Below are 14,695 nucleotides of genomic sequence, written 5' to 3' on the forward strand. Positions count from 1 at the left end.
GAAGCGCCGGCGCCGGAGACCATGGGGCAGCGGGCGCTGCTGCTGCTGCTGCTGGCGGGGCTGCTGGGGGAGGCTCTGGGCGGCTTCCCAAACACCATCAGCATCGGTAAGCGGGCAACTTGAGCCGAGTTGTCGCCTCCCTCCCTCGGGCTTTCCTCCCCAACTCTGCCCTGCGGACCTTGAAGCCCCAGACCCCCCCGGGCCCCTGAAGAGGCTCCTAGGGGACAGCTCCTTGCATGCCAGGAGGGCTGGCGGTGGGAGATTTGCTTGGTGAGGATCCCATGGAAGTTCCTCTCCTTTTTGTTTTTGTTTTTTTTTTTTTGGGGGGGATTTGCAGAGGCAGAGGGGCTTTGTTGGTTTGGGAGGACCAAGCGAAGGCATCGCTGAAATAATCAGTCGCCTGACTGCTTCCCAATATCACCAGCGGGGTAGGGGGACGGGGCCCGTAATGTAGTTTTGATTGCTGCTTAGCTGCACAAGCCGTGCCCTGCGTCTGGGCTTGGCGACTCCAAGCGATTCCCGGACGCCTGTTTTTATGTGTTGGCCTGGCTAATGACAGAGAGGATTGACCTGTGTTCCTGTGATATCATCCCCCGAAGGGAAAACATTGTACGTGGCAAAGAAAATGGTGAGGGGCACCAAAGGTTAACAGTATAGATGAAGCTATAAAGGCGAGCGCTAAAGGTGTGACCGTCTGTGCTGGAAGTCGAAGAACAAGCAAGTTAAACTTGATTTTTCTCCTACCTTTGCGGCAGTCTGTGGAAAGGCTGCTCACAGCACTGTGAAACGTCACTAGCGCTATATCTATGTGTGTGAGGTTTGTCTAGGGCACCGCCAAATTTTAGCAACCCAGGCTCCTCAAGTTAGGCTGCCAATCCATATTTAAGCACCTCAATAAAAGTGGCCTGATTTTTAGAGGTGTCGCTTTGAAAGACCCAACAGCTATCATTGCCTTCAGTGTAATTTTGGGGGTGTTCTTTACCATACATGAATATCAGGACACTTTTAAAATTTTTTTTTAGGTGCCTACAGCTTGCTTTGACTTTAAGGACTCAGGCTTGAAAATCTTGGAGTATATGTTTAATACATATACTGTGTGCAGATTTTACATGTGGATGCCTGTTGTAGCTTGTTCTCTTCACTGTTGCTGAATGTGGCCCTTATGTACATGTATCTTATTCTACGCAATATTGCTAACAAATCATTTTCAGATATCTTTTTTTCCTTGTATTTTTTTCCCTGTAGGTGGACTTTTCATGAGAAATACTGTTCAGGAGCACAGTGCTTTTCGATTTGCTGTGCAGTTATACAACACAAACCAAAATATCACAGAAAAGCCCTTCCATTTGAACTATCATGTAGACCACCTGGACTCCTCCAACAGTTTTTCAGTGACTAATGCTTGTAAGTAAATATATGTTTCTCCTAATTTAGCGCACTGGGGTTCCTGGTTGAATTTTTTTGAACTGCTCCCTGACATATTGGAGTTCAGATGAATACTTCATAGATTGCAATGCAACAAATGTGCATATGACAACAGGTTTAAATGGATTTAGAGCATTGTATGGTTAGATAATATTGCAGGGAAAGTTTTTCACCATATTTCTTCCCTTAAAAATGTCAATGTTTAGGGGGTTTTTTGTTTCCTTTGTAGAGATGAAATAGATTATTTATAAAAGCATGATGTGTGGTCTTGGGTTGGTAGAGCTGTGCTGATGATACATACCACTTTCTTGTTAAGGCTACAGCCTAGCTGTAGGAAAAAGCAGAATTTGACAAGTACTACAGTGTAAGAAATAAAACATGGAAAAGGCGGTTTGCAAGTGACCTTGAAGAAACAGAACTGGATGGGCTTACTGACCTCCTTCTGTCCTAAAATAGCTTTCTTTCCTACTCTGAAAATCTTGATAAAAACCAATGAGACCACAAACTGATGAATACTATTAAAGCAAGGGATCTTAGCATTATGAAACATTGCTCAGTATAAGCAGTGCTTGCATTTCACTGGGGTTTTTTTAATAGTAATCAATTCAAAATATGGCTTTGAGGGGTATTTGTATGAATTGAAAAATAAGCCCCCTTTCTGGAAGGCTGGCATGGGTTCTGCAATTTAAAAAGCATTACATTATCTATAGAAGTTCTTAAACATTTATTTTGTGATTTTTATATCTGAATGAAGTTTGTATATGGCTTTAAACATAATCACAGCACGTTCACAAATGGAAGGATAGTTACCATTAGGTAACTATGTATGAATTCAATGAGTAGACAGAGGTATTAGCTGTATTAGTCTGGAGTCAAGCAGAAAGCAGGGCAGAATGGCACCTTACAGGCTAATTTGCTCAGAAATTCATGAGCTTTCATAGGTGACAGCCTATTTCATCAGATGCTCTATCAGACTTACAGCATCTGACAAAGGAAGCTGGCGCCTTCGAAAGCTTATGAATTTCTACACAACTTAAGTCTCTAAGGTACCACCCTGCCCTGCTCTGCTTGTAGATGCGTTGATATACTATGCAGTTTGTACAGAGATTAGTCTGTATGACCTAGAATTTATGAATACAATGTACCAACTGCTGTTTTAAAATCTCAGAGAACTTCGTACAATAAATAAGAAGCCTAGTTGGTACAGTAAAACTTTTCTGGAAAAAAGCACAGTGTTATTATGTAATATTTTGTCAACTGAGAATTTGAAAGTTTAGGACAGTGCCAGTTCTCGACTTTTTTAATTTCGTAGGAGCAAACCCTTAACTTTACCTCGTTTATGGCACAATAGATTGTATGCAGCCTCTCTCCTTATGACTTAAACACATTATTTTTTTGTTAGAAAGGCCAGACAACCATATAATTTATCCTCCTTCACATACAAAATATTTTGTGGGAAACAGAATAATTTAAAAGTATATTGTAAGGAAATCTTTGCAAAATACATGGGTTGCCCTTCTAATGCATGCCCCATGTGACTCCTTTCTGTTAGTGTAGCCCTAGCCTTTTGAAGGGTTTTGGATTAGGACTTTTACAAGTTTTTAAAAAAATATTATATAATACCCAATTATGATATTTGGCAAAGTGTTAAAAGGTACCAAATCTTATGTCTGTATTTTACATCTTATTGTACTAATCCTATCCTTCCTCAACAGCTTTTACGACAAACATCTGACTATTAATCCTTAATCAGTGTAATCCTTTCAAGAGGCTGTATCTCAAACATAGTTTCCTAAATATCAATTATATGGATTTAAACTAAATACATTAATCTGGTAGGGTTATTAACTATTAATTGTTTTTTTTTAACTTCTATCAGTACTTCTTTACAGATCCCTCTAAGATAAGTGAACCATACTCCTATTCAAAAACAGCCAATGTATTATTTAGTGTATTCCTAATCTTCCAACAGGAAATGATTTTTGACATTGTCTAGTCAAAAGTGATGGCAATTTAGCAACGTGCAAGTTGGTTTTCCATACTGATCTGAGCATGGTGCTGCATATTCTAGTGAAGATATTAGTGCAGTGAAATTTGGAAAAAGTTAAATCCCTGGAGACCCCTTAGTACAGGGGATATCCATCTGCAAGGCGATATTAAACAATATGTAAGCATGGGTAAATAAATAGATGAAAGGAAATGAAAAGGTGACCTTGTCGGTAGCTATGCCAACAGTTTAATATACTATAAATAAAAAAAATACTCCTTACAATCCATCCCACTGAACACTTGGGTCTTTACAGCTACAGATAAATAACTAGAAGGGCTGTCATTCTTTTCAGATCTGCAGGCAATTATCTTTGAAAGTCAGAATGCTCATACATACCAATCCACTGGGATAACCTAATGGCTGATCACGCTACATGGCTAACATATAAAGCTGTCTGGCCTGAGTATTCCCAATCAGATCATCACTTCTTAATGGAGTAGTAGATAATTTCAGGGTGCTGGCATATAACCGAGAGAACTCTCTTCTGACAACATTTTGAGTCCTCTTGAAAATAAGAATCAATTGTCTCAAGTGCTGTCACCCAGGCTTGTGATCGATAACTTACAATTGGCAGTGATCCATAGGAAGGAAACCTGCAGCGATTCCACAGGCTGCCATGTCCGTGAGAGTCGGTGTGCCTAACTTTGGGAGGGTGCGCTGGCAAGAAATTGAGGGGGCAGTGAGTGACAAGACCTGTGTGTTGCTCAAGCGTATGTGTTAGCATCCATGAACCATTGCATTCAATTGCTCCACTGTTTTGGAGTACTTGACTGCAGGTATAGGGTGTGTGCATGCATGCCTTGAACAGGCAGGTATCCTGCAGTGGAAAAAGATACCCCTTTTGAGGTGCATTCCACAGGCAGCCCCTGCAGATTAAAAAAACCCAAAACTTGTTCTTCTGAAGTGCCACCTCTGAGGGGGTCAGTTTGGCCAAACCTCAAATAGGGAGCACATTCCTTCACAGGCAAGCAAGCCTCTGTCCTAATCCCCTCCCTTCTCAGCTAAAACACTGCGTAATCAGATTTCCCTGTCTACTCTCTGAATACCCTGCTTAAGTATTAGGACAGATATGTCTACAGAATCTATCCATCCACTGATTTTTATTCAGATGTATGATCTCCATAGATAGAGAGGGAGTGCAAATACTCCACTGAGAATGTAATTTTTTTTTTTTCAGAAGAAAAGTGAGTTAAAGTTTATGGGTGGGTTTTTGTGGAGTGATTACATATTTTAACACACACACGCTCACCCATCTGCAGAGAAAACGAAAATTGAAGAAGCTATATTGAGCTGAATCTAAATAAAAGCAGGTAAAACACAGATGTTACATCATTTCTTCAAGACAGAGTGAGCTGTCTTTATCAAAATAATTTGCATGAAACAGCTCAAATGTATAACTTCATCACTGAAGCATGTTGCAGGTTCATATGCTAACTTGTAATAGAGTATGTTAGTGTTACTATTGAATTATGCTTCAGGTTCCGTAGATCATATTCCCTAGAAATAACCTGCCTGTGTCTTTCTGCTCTGCACTTGTAGTGCACTATACTACATTGCTCTAGCCTCTGCAGTGTCAGCTCATTAGCACACAGATCTCATATTCCCTCTCTGCACTGTCATTGCAAAAATTGCTGTTGTACACCTTTACAGCCAACAAATGTGCTCTTGGATTATGTACGGTTTGCAAGAAACGTTTAGCGAAGCAAGCCCAACCTTTCTGTAATTCCCCATGGAATTTTTCTAGGGAACGCTTTAGGTTTTTATAAAAATCTGTTGATCATGTAATGGTGGTGTTGGGATGTGTCAGAGAGAAAAGGACTTTGATTACAGAATCGAATTAATCCACCAACTCCCTCTCCTAACTCAACCTAACCTATCAGCTGTAAATTCCTGTCCCATTAATTTTTCTAAGTCATTTTTCTTATATCTTTCAAACCCAGGAGTCTCTCTTTATATTTTAACAAATGATGATGTGTAGTATCTTTACCACAGACATTCATTCTTTAACAAACCAAAGAGAGAAGAAGAAGAGTATAATTACCTAATTATCTAATTTGCTAGGATCCATTTAACTATTTGTTTGGTACTTTCTTGAGTGTAGCACATGTGTCTTTGGTTGAATATTGTTTTTTGTTCTACTTCCCTTCTTCTGTATTTAATCTTCTGAAACTAAGTATGATAGGATTTCATAGAAAGCAGCACCTGGTTTTGCCCACCACAATATCATTATAGAAATAGACACAACGGAAATGATAACAGGTGCTATTTCCTGCGTATATTATTCCTTCTCCCCCAGCACATAGCATATACATGCACATACCCCCCCACCACACATGCACATGTTCTCTTGTTAGGCATGTCTCAGCATTTCTTGTTGCCAGTGGGAAGACAACTTGCGTTCCTTGCATCTCTGTTCTCTTTGGCCAGCTGGCAAAGGACACTGATGCTGAAAATGGTCAGTCAGGACTTACCCTTGTCTCTCTCAAGCTCATGCAAAGTTTAGGCCTAACCCTGGGGGTTTCTATAAGACTAATTAATTGCCTTCCTAGCTTTGATAGGGAATGGGTTGTGGGTTGTCTCAGTTCTCAGTCTTGGCAAAACACTTTGAAATGTGATTTCAAAATAATCTTGTTCCAAACAGATTAAACAAATAGCTTTATTGCTATGGAAATTCCAAAATTACGGATCATTCTATTTTACCATTCTGTTGGAAAGAAAAATAGCATGTTCAATCAATTGTTAAAGCTTTTGTAGTTTGGAGTCTATGGAATGACAGCAAAAAGTTGTTTCCAGCTAAAAGTTATAACTATTTAATGGAAGAGAAGAGAGTTTCTCATTAAGCTTATGGTGATTTTATTATTGTTAGCAAGGAACCGTGATGTTTTAAATGAAGTTTTATTAATATTTTTTTTAATTTGATTTTAAAATAGACAGAATAGCTTTCCTCTCCTCTCTGTCTCTCTCTCTAATTCCTTTGATACTATACAGATTGAGGGAGAAATCCAATTTGAGTAAATATTTGTATACTGTGCTCTGTAAGTGTGCATGGTGCTTTACCAAATGAACGAACGCTACACAGAATCCTGCTGACTGCCTTTCAATTTCCACTGGTTTGGGACAAGGTCTGAAGAGCTCAACAACTGGTCTTATTTATTCCAGTGGGGCTAGACAGCTCCCTTTCCTGGGAAGGGTTGAACTTTAATCCCTGACAGTTTTAAAACAATCCAGTTCCAGAAGAACATGGAGACTCCCTTATGATGAGTTGAGCAATGGGCAAAAGGCTTTTAAAAAGAATGTATTGAGAGAGGTCTTGGAAACTGCTCAAAAAGCTATTAGCATCAGTAGGTTTCTTTCCTATAAGTTTAGTGGACATTGGACCAAACCCTTCGGAGCTTGGGAAGTGGGGTTGTCCTGTAAGAAGTTCTTGAAGGCACACCAGTAAGGTGGTTTCTCTCTCTCTCTCTGCACAATCCAGCAATTTCATGTTTTCCTATTTAAAAAGTTTAAAATGCCCACTTTGTCATGACTGTTTCACAGATCTAGTTAAGGCTCATTGCAGAGTCTGGTCAGGTGTTATTGGTAAGTCAGTGTTACAGTTTTGTAGTGAACTCAGTGAAAAAAACAATATCTTCAAGTACTGTTTCTGGGACATGTCTGTTATGGAAAGGGTTAATGTTCACATTTTGGTATATGAATCATGATTTAGACGATGTCGTTGTTTGTGGAAGCTTTTACAAGACAATCAGTGCTTTCAGCCACAAGTGGGTCTTTTTCTGTCTTCTATATTTTTGTGAATTTGATACACCCGTGGTTGAGGGTGGATCCAGGCAGGGGGCAGTGGTAAAATTGCACCCTCCCCTTTGATTCCTGCTCCACCCAAACTTCAAAACCAACTTCCTGGGAGGGGCAGCAGCATTTCTATTCAGGCTTTGCTTAGGGAATCAGTTGACTTCATATCTCATTATAATCAACCTAATTCCTGCTAATCTCTCTTCGCTGTACCCTCTCTCCCCTTTAACGGCCTTGATGTTGTACAATTCAGATTATTCTTTCTTCTGCTATTTTGCTGTTAGACATTCCATTCTATTTTACATCCCTGCAGACTGTTTTTAACTCTAGTTAAAAACCTTAATTCAGGTGTGGAAATATTAACTAACTCAGGTGTAGAAATGACTCAGTGACGTTCTGGAGGCACTGTCAAGATGCTCAAGAAGACTAGATTTTGTTTTACAAATTGAATAGGATATGTATATTTAACTGTGATGACTACAGGACTAATGAAACACTATTCTTTTGACTGTTTTTGCCAATTTTATTTTGGTTTTTATTTACATTGAATAATCTAGCAAACTAGTGCACATTCCAATTAATTTATATTTGTTTTGGCTTTGATCTTGAAGTGAATAATATAGTGTAAACCCCTAGCATATTGGTAAAGCATCTAGTTTCTGTTTAACTGGAAAAAAATGTGTTATCTGTGATTATGTGCCATGCCATCTGCACCCCTCTTTCAAAATCCTGCATCTGCCTATGGCCATGAAACTGAGGTTGTCCCTAAATAACAGAGAAATAATACGTGCTGAATGTTGTTCCTCTTCTACTTCAGAATAGTAACACTTTCCTCCGCTAGAAACTTCTGCAGCCTATTGACTGGAGCAGCAGCCACTGCTTCCTTGTGCTTCCCCCTGTGGGGTCCGCCTGCTTATGTCGCTGAAAAACAGTTAACACAGAAGACGGGGTGGCTCTTTCTTCTCCTCCCTCCTTTTTGTGACCTAGTCTCAATGCTAAAATGAAGAAATGTTACAAATGTAGACATGGTAACAGTTTTTTCAAGGATTTGAGCAGGGTGGAATAGAATTGACCTGAGAAACTTAGACATCTAAGTGCCACTTAGCTGCCTAATCAGTGGAATGGGATCTGGCCCTTTGCATCCTTGCCAAAATAACATGTACAGCCTTACGATGGTCCCAGAACCACACATATCCCAACTGTATAGTGGACCAGCCTATTGCTGCACAAAGAAAAAATCTGCAGCTTTCCACCTGAAATTTGTGAAGCTCTTGGAGGGGAGAAGAGCTCCTTTTTATTAGTAAAGTTCCCTGCCTTCCACATTCACGGCTCCATACTTAAGGCCTGGTCTACATTCCTACAACACAGGTCTTTCATGGGCTGTGGAAGAAGACCTGCACTCCATATGCTTACCTGACTGTTGGGAGGAGAAACCATCTCTACTAGAGGCATTGCTGGATCCTGGCTTCCCCTATTCAGATGTACTGATGGTGCTGAAATAGGAATCTGTGGTGGTTAGTTAGCAAGATACATAGTGCAAGTGATTTTGTGGCTGGTTGCCTCCCCTTTTTTTCTCCTGACTTCCATTTTGGAGATGTCAGTCAGAGGAAGGATGTCTAAATATTAGTCATGCTTTGGGAGACTCCAAGTACTGCATAGAGTTCGCAATGCCATGCCATTAGAGAACATAAATGTAGTTTGTTGGCTAATTCTAGCATTGAAATGACCCTCAGATTAGGTTACTGAGTCTCTATCAGTTAGCAACCATAGCAGCTGTTGAACTTAGCTCTGGCTGTTGAGCAGATAGATGACAAAACACCTGTTGACCACAGTGGTGAAGAATGAATCCCACAGAAGACCATGACAATAAGAATCCTGATTCTCAGACTGCTAAGAGGTTGACATGAAGACCTAACATCGAGTCCTACAATGCCCTGAGCACACTTAGCTCATTGACTTCTCATTGGCTCCTAGTTAAATTAATAGGAGCTGGGGAGTTGAGGGCCCTCAGCCCTTGGCAGGACTAGTGCTTTTCAATCAGTATTTCCATGCAGGGCCTAATTGTTTTTCAAATGAGTAACCAAGTGATTGTAAAGAATTTCACAGTTGCTGTATCATGACCTGGCTCTGTTTGTAAGCATGATACAGACTCTCAAATCTATTTTTAAGGTAATTCATTTATTTTTTCAGCAGGTGAGCCTACCCTGAGCTACCTAAACTAGACTGCTGTGTCAAATTAATTCCTGAAAAACATGCAGGGTGTTATGTTTTGTTTTGTTTTTTTCTGAGGCTTCATAATCGATGTCACCAAGTTCAGTTTCTAATGACGCATGGTAGTCATCAAACTGAAGTTTATATGCATTTGTTGTCTCCCAATAGTTAGATGGAAGCTAATTAGCATTCTTTGGTTTGTGAACTACTGATCTGAGGTCCAACCTTGTTCTAAATCTGAAACGGAATCGAGCCGATGGTTAGGAATTGCAAATCACCCTTTAAGTTAATATACTTTGATGTGTACATATGTATATATTTTTTATTCAAGTGTTTGATCCCTAGTTCAGTCATTGTCCCTGCACCATTAGTGCACTAGTGTCACAGGAGTCTTGCCTGAGTAAATACTGCATGACTGAGCCCTCAATATAGCTTTGTTTCTTTTTCTTTTTAAATCCTTATCTAAAGATGTCTCTTTGTGTTACTATTTCTTGGTAACATGACTAAGACTGCATGAGATATTTTAGCCTGTTAAGAAGAAATATGCAATCCCAGCTATCCCTGTTTACTTCAGATTCCTTCCCATCAAGCATATTACCAGCATGCTCACAATTAATAGATACATTGGTAACTAAAATGGTAACTCTAATATATATTTTAACTGCCCTAAGTAGCTGAGATCTTACTCTTCAGCAGCAACGTTACCTCAGTGTAGTTCCTTGTATAATACAGCTCTGAGCTTCTTGTAGCCTGATTCTTCTGGCTTTGGCAGTGGTTATTAGGGGTGTGTGAAATGGGTCGTATTCAATTTGGATTCAGATTTGGCCTGAATCAGGGACAGTGATTCGATTAGTTGATTTGGATCTTTGTCCCGATGTGATTCGGCCAAATCCAAATCTGAAGATTTGATGCCGATTTGGAGAATCAGCGATTCAGCCATAGGCACAGCTTTAAATGTTTTTTCTACATACCTTGAGGTACCAGGCGTGGCTCGTGAATGCTGCGATGGTGGGGTTGGATGGAGCGTCCCCCCTGCCACATGCTTGGTGGTGAACCTGGAAGTGGACTGGAAGTACTTCCGGCCCACTACTGGGTCCACCACTGAGTGTGCTGGGGGGCACCCCCAGGCTCAGCAATCAGCTGCAGAGGTACCCCGGGGGTCCCCAGATCCAGGAGCCACCAGTTGCCAAGCCAGGAGGTGGGGGGCCCTTCCAGTGCGCTCCCCAGCAGACCTGGAAGTGGACCGGAAATGCTTCTCGTCCACTTCCAGGTCTGCTGCCAAGCAGTCTGGGTTCTGATTCAATTTAGAGAGATTAAAGGGTCTCCTGATTGGATTTGGATTCGGAGATTCTGCCACCAAATTGGGCCGAATCTCTGCTGAATCGAATCAGCAACTGAAAAGCTTCACACAGCCCTAGTGGTTATAGCTGTATTGGTGTTTGATTTTTTTTTTTTTCTTTCTTCTTCTTCCCTCCCCCCCCGCTCAATTCATTTGTAGTTATGAAAATTTTAAAAGGAAAAAGTAGTAGTAGTTTTGGATCAACCCAAAATTAATTGTTTTAAAACAAACAAACAAAAAAACCCTTAGTTTTTTAACTTTGTTAAACTTTAAAGAGTTTTTCTAACACAACTGACCTGTCAATGTGAAGCTTCATTTTTATAAATTGAGTCAAAAGGTAGACATGAAACACTTTGGGTATTTGGTTGGATGGCCTTTTTTCTTTTCTTGAAAATGCTATTTTTTTCTGACTGAAACCATTTGGTGAAGTCAGCATGAGTTTCTGAAATATTCCAGTGAAATTGAATCATTATTTGGATGAGAGAAACTTTTCACTGAAAATATTCTCCCAGTGGCACATAGTAAATGGGATGAAGGAAGATAACTTGCTGTGTTTTGGAAGAAGCATCCTGTACTTTTTTGCATTCCTTTTATCATACACACACACATTTAGAGAGAGTTTGCAAACCAATCTATCCAGTCGACCACAAAGCCCTGAATAAATAGGTGAGCCTTGCATTATGTCTGTAGGGTCCATAAAATTGGACTTTGTTGGGTTGAGGAGCATAGATCACCTTATCTGTATTTCTGTGTTACTGTCTAGCCTACTTTACTCTGGCTATCTCATTTAGAGCTAACTCGGGTATCTCCAGACTAAATACAGTTTCCAAGCTCTATAGCACTTAAGATGTTCTGTTAGAAGAATATACATTCATGTGCACTGGGAATACCTCACTGACTAGCGCATTATTGTGCTTTGAAACAGTTGTAAATCACATGCAGTGATGCATACTAGCAAATTTGAGAGGACTTTTGAGACCTAAATATACTTATATCTCACTGCTGCACTATTTATAAAAAAAAATGGCCCTTCCAGATGTACAGATTAAAAAACACAGGTGGTCCATGGGCATGCTGAGTCTGATTCTGATCTCATTTACCCCCATGTAAATGCAGAGTAACTCATGCAGTTAAACTAGTATGGAACCAGTATGAGAGCAAATGGCACATGGTGTAATGTTAAACACGCTTTCCTTTTGAAACTCTGGAGAATGTCACAAAAGGTTCACGCTGTCGTGTTGCCGTGTAAATGGCAGTGAGTTCCTCAGAAGTATCTGTAATAGACTGCAGAATCTGCCAAAGAAAGATTTTGTTTTTTCAATTGAAACACTCGTAAATCAAGCATTCTTCAGTGCAGAATGCTGACCTAGCTTTTAGCCTGTGTCACTTAGTCTCCATTTCTCTGTTTTTTTGTGTTTTTTTTCAAATATGCAACGGTTTGGGGGGGAGGGGGGGGGGGTTCTCAGTATCCATGCCCTCATTTCTGTTTTCTATGTCTGCTCCAGTTTCTGGATTTTGCAACCTCAACTTGATGTACAGAAGGGTTGGGTGAAATCCTGACCTCATTGAAATCAGCGGGAGTTTTGTCAATGACTTTAATGGGAGCCAAATAACACTTGGTGGCACTTACCTGCATAGGTAAAGTGGTACTGGTGATTGAAATAGATAGCACTTTCCCTCTGAGCAAGTACAAAGCCAATAGGACAGTGGACCATGTTCCTCTAAAAGCTCTGTGTTATAGATTAAACAAACCTCGGTATGTTCTTTCATAGTATTCAATGAAGCGAGCTCTTGTTCATGAAAGCTTATGCTTGTCTGGTTCAGTCTATTAAGTACAGCTTTACCTTCTGCATAAACTTGTGACACAGTTGCTTTAACCAACTGTGGTCAAGAGAGCATTTTTTTTTTCATGCAGAGTGGAGCTACCTTGATATCCCAATCTAATTTCAGTTTGGGTAATTACCAAATATGCTTCTTTATTTCCTTCAAACTTCATTTGAATACATTATTCTTCACTTGCTAAATTCCCCAAAGACACACTTTTTTGGAAAAAAATGTTTATGCTTTGTTGGTAGTGTCTGCAGATTCCCCATGTTAATAAGTACTGTTTTATTAATCAATTCTAGCATCTTTTACCCTGGAATGATTTGTCTTGCCTTGTACCTTCACTCAAATGTGCATGTAACATCCTTTTGGACAGATTTGCAAGCTTTGTTTATATGGAATCCTTTTTTTGTACTATGTGGTGCTTTAAAGCATGTCAGGTGGGTTGCTGGGTGGTGTTTGATCCTATCTTCAGACTCTATCAGTGTTTTAATTACAGTGTTATAATTCCTTAAGGTGTCCCAAATCTTTTGGGCAGTCAAAATTGTGTCATTTATTGATCATTAACTGAGCCTTCAAGAAGACAAAGGATCATTGCATGTCAGAGTTGACCTAATCCTTTCAGTGTCTCGGAGACTGAGCTGAGCTATTCCACATATATATTAAAATATTGAGCGTTTGCAAAAAGTGCCTGAATGTCCTGAATCCTCTTTCTACATACCGGGTACAGGAAAGTCAGCAGCAGTTTAAGTATCTCCAAGGTGCCCTGCCAGTCTCAATCCCAGATGAAATGTACTGTAGAACTGTAAAGTATTATTATCAAAGCAGCTCAATGATCAGGAGGCTGCATGGCTTTGTTCTGTATGAGAGGGGTCTGTAGTGCAGATGCTACTGTCTATCTTATCTGCTGAGCCTGCCAGGAAAGGGGTCAATTAGTGCCAGTTGTAGGGCTGTGGTTTTTGTTACCTGCTGTCCGCGAAGAAATGTTCACTTTGCGCATCATTGAATCGGTTACTACCATCCTGCATTGCTTTCTTGGTCATTACCTAGAACTGAAAGGCTTTATATGCCTTGTTAGCTGTTCTTTGAGTCATCCAGTGCCCTGGTTTGTTTGTTTGTTTGATTTTTATAACTGTTCAGCTACAGTGCAGTTTAATATTCACTTCCTTGGGAAGCAAGCAGTGTGACAGAACAGCAATCGCAGCTGCTATTGTACAGATTGATCCTCAATGTAGCAATGGCTAGAAAAAAGGTTAGTCATGTTTAAGCCAATATCATTTTAAAATAATAATGAACAGGACAATACAAATCCGCAAGCTGGAAAAATGCACCAGTTCTCAAAGATTTAGGATCTCCCTATAAATATGTTGCAGATATTGATGCTTTCAAAAATTACACTCAAAGCTTTCTTTTGAAAGAGTTGTTGACTTTGCATCTGCAAGTGAGACTCTTCCAACTTGCAAACTCTGAGTCCTCAGAGACCCTGAGGCAATATCGCCAACAGGGTTGTGCGCCCAGTATTCATTCAGTCTGGAGAGTTTGCCTACTTCTGAGCATTTTGGAGTTAATGTTATTAATCTTTGCACTATTGATCATCATCATGCCAGAACTGTCCAGCAGATGGGCTTATTTGCTGTGGTGGGATAAGCTCATGTCTTGACCTATTCCATAGATGCAAGGCTGCAAGTTTTGAATGTGCTGATGGTTAAACTTTACTTGTGATGGCCAGAATCGAACGAGAAGGTTTGAGCATTAGCAAAGGTAAAAGGGATTATTTCATAGTGTTGATGCTTAACTCAAGTTCCATTTGCCTTGTGAGCCCTCTGAAATTTCGTGGCTTTCCAAACTCAAATGAGTGTCAAAGAAGGCTGTTTAGCCTTCTGCTGGACAGTCTGCCTAAAGGGGCCAGGCACCTTTGCTACCTAGTGCTGTAGGGGAGTGATGGAGACTTTGTCTGCCATTCTCTGGGCATCTGTATGGAAAAGTAACTGCTTCACTTTTGTTGCATAGCAAACTCAGCAGTTGTGTCTTATGGCAGGGTCAGGTACTCCCTCTTG

The 14,695-nt window shown here is 40.2% G+C and overlaps 1 protein-coding gene across 1 annotated transcript in view; it reads left to right on the top strand.

The window, feature by feature from the left end:
* Positions 1-6: 6 nt before the first annotated feature.
* Positions 7-14,695, top strand: part of GRIA3 (glutamate ionotropic receptor AMPA type subunit 3) — a 217,223-nt gene continuing 202,534 nt past the window's right edge. Inside the window, exons 1-2 of the mRNA XM_006028500.2 lie at positions 7-106; positions 1,246-1,404. Of these exons, the coding sequence (XP_006028562.1) occupies positions 22-106; positions 1,246-1,404 (244 nt within the window). The 5' untranslated portion in view covers positions 7-21. The remainder of the gene's footprint in view (positions 107-1,245; positions 1,405-14,695) is intronic.

This window comes from Alligator sinensis, unplaced genomic scaffold (assembly GCF_000455745.1).
Source record: "Alligator sinensis unplaced genomic scaffold, ASM45574v1 scaffold157_1, whole genome shotgun sequence".
Classification (NCBI taxonomy): domain Eukaryota; kingdom Metazoa; phylum Chordata; order Crocodylia; family Alligatoridae; genus Alligator; species Alligator sinensis.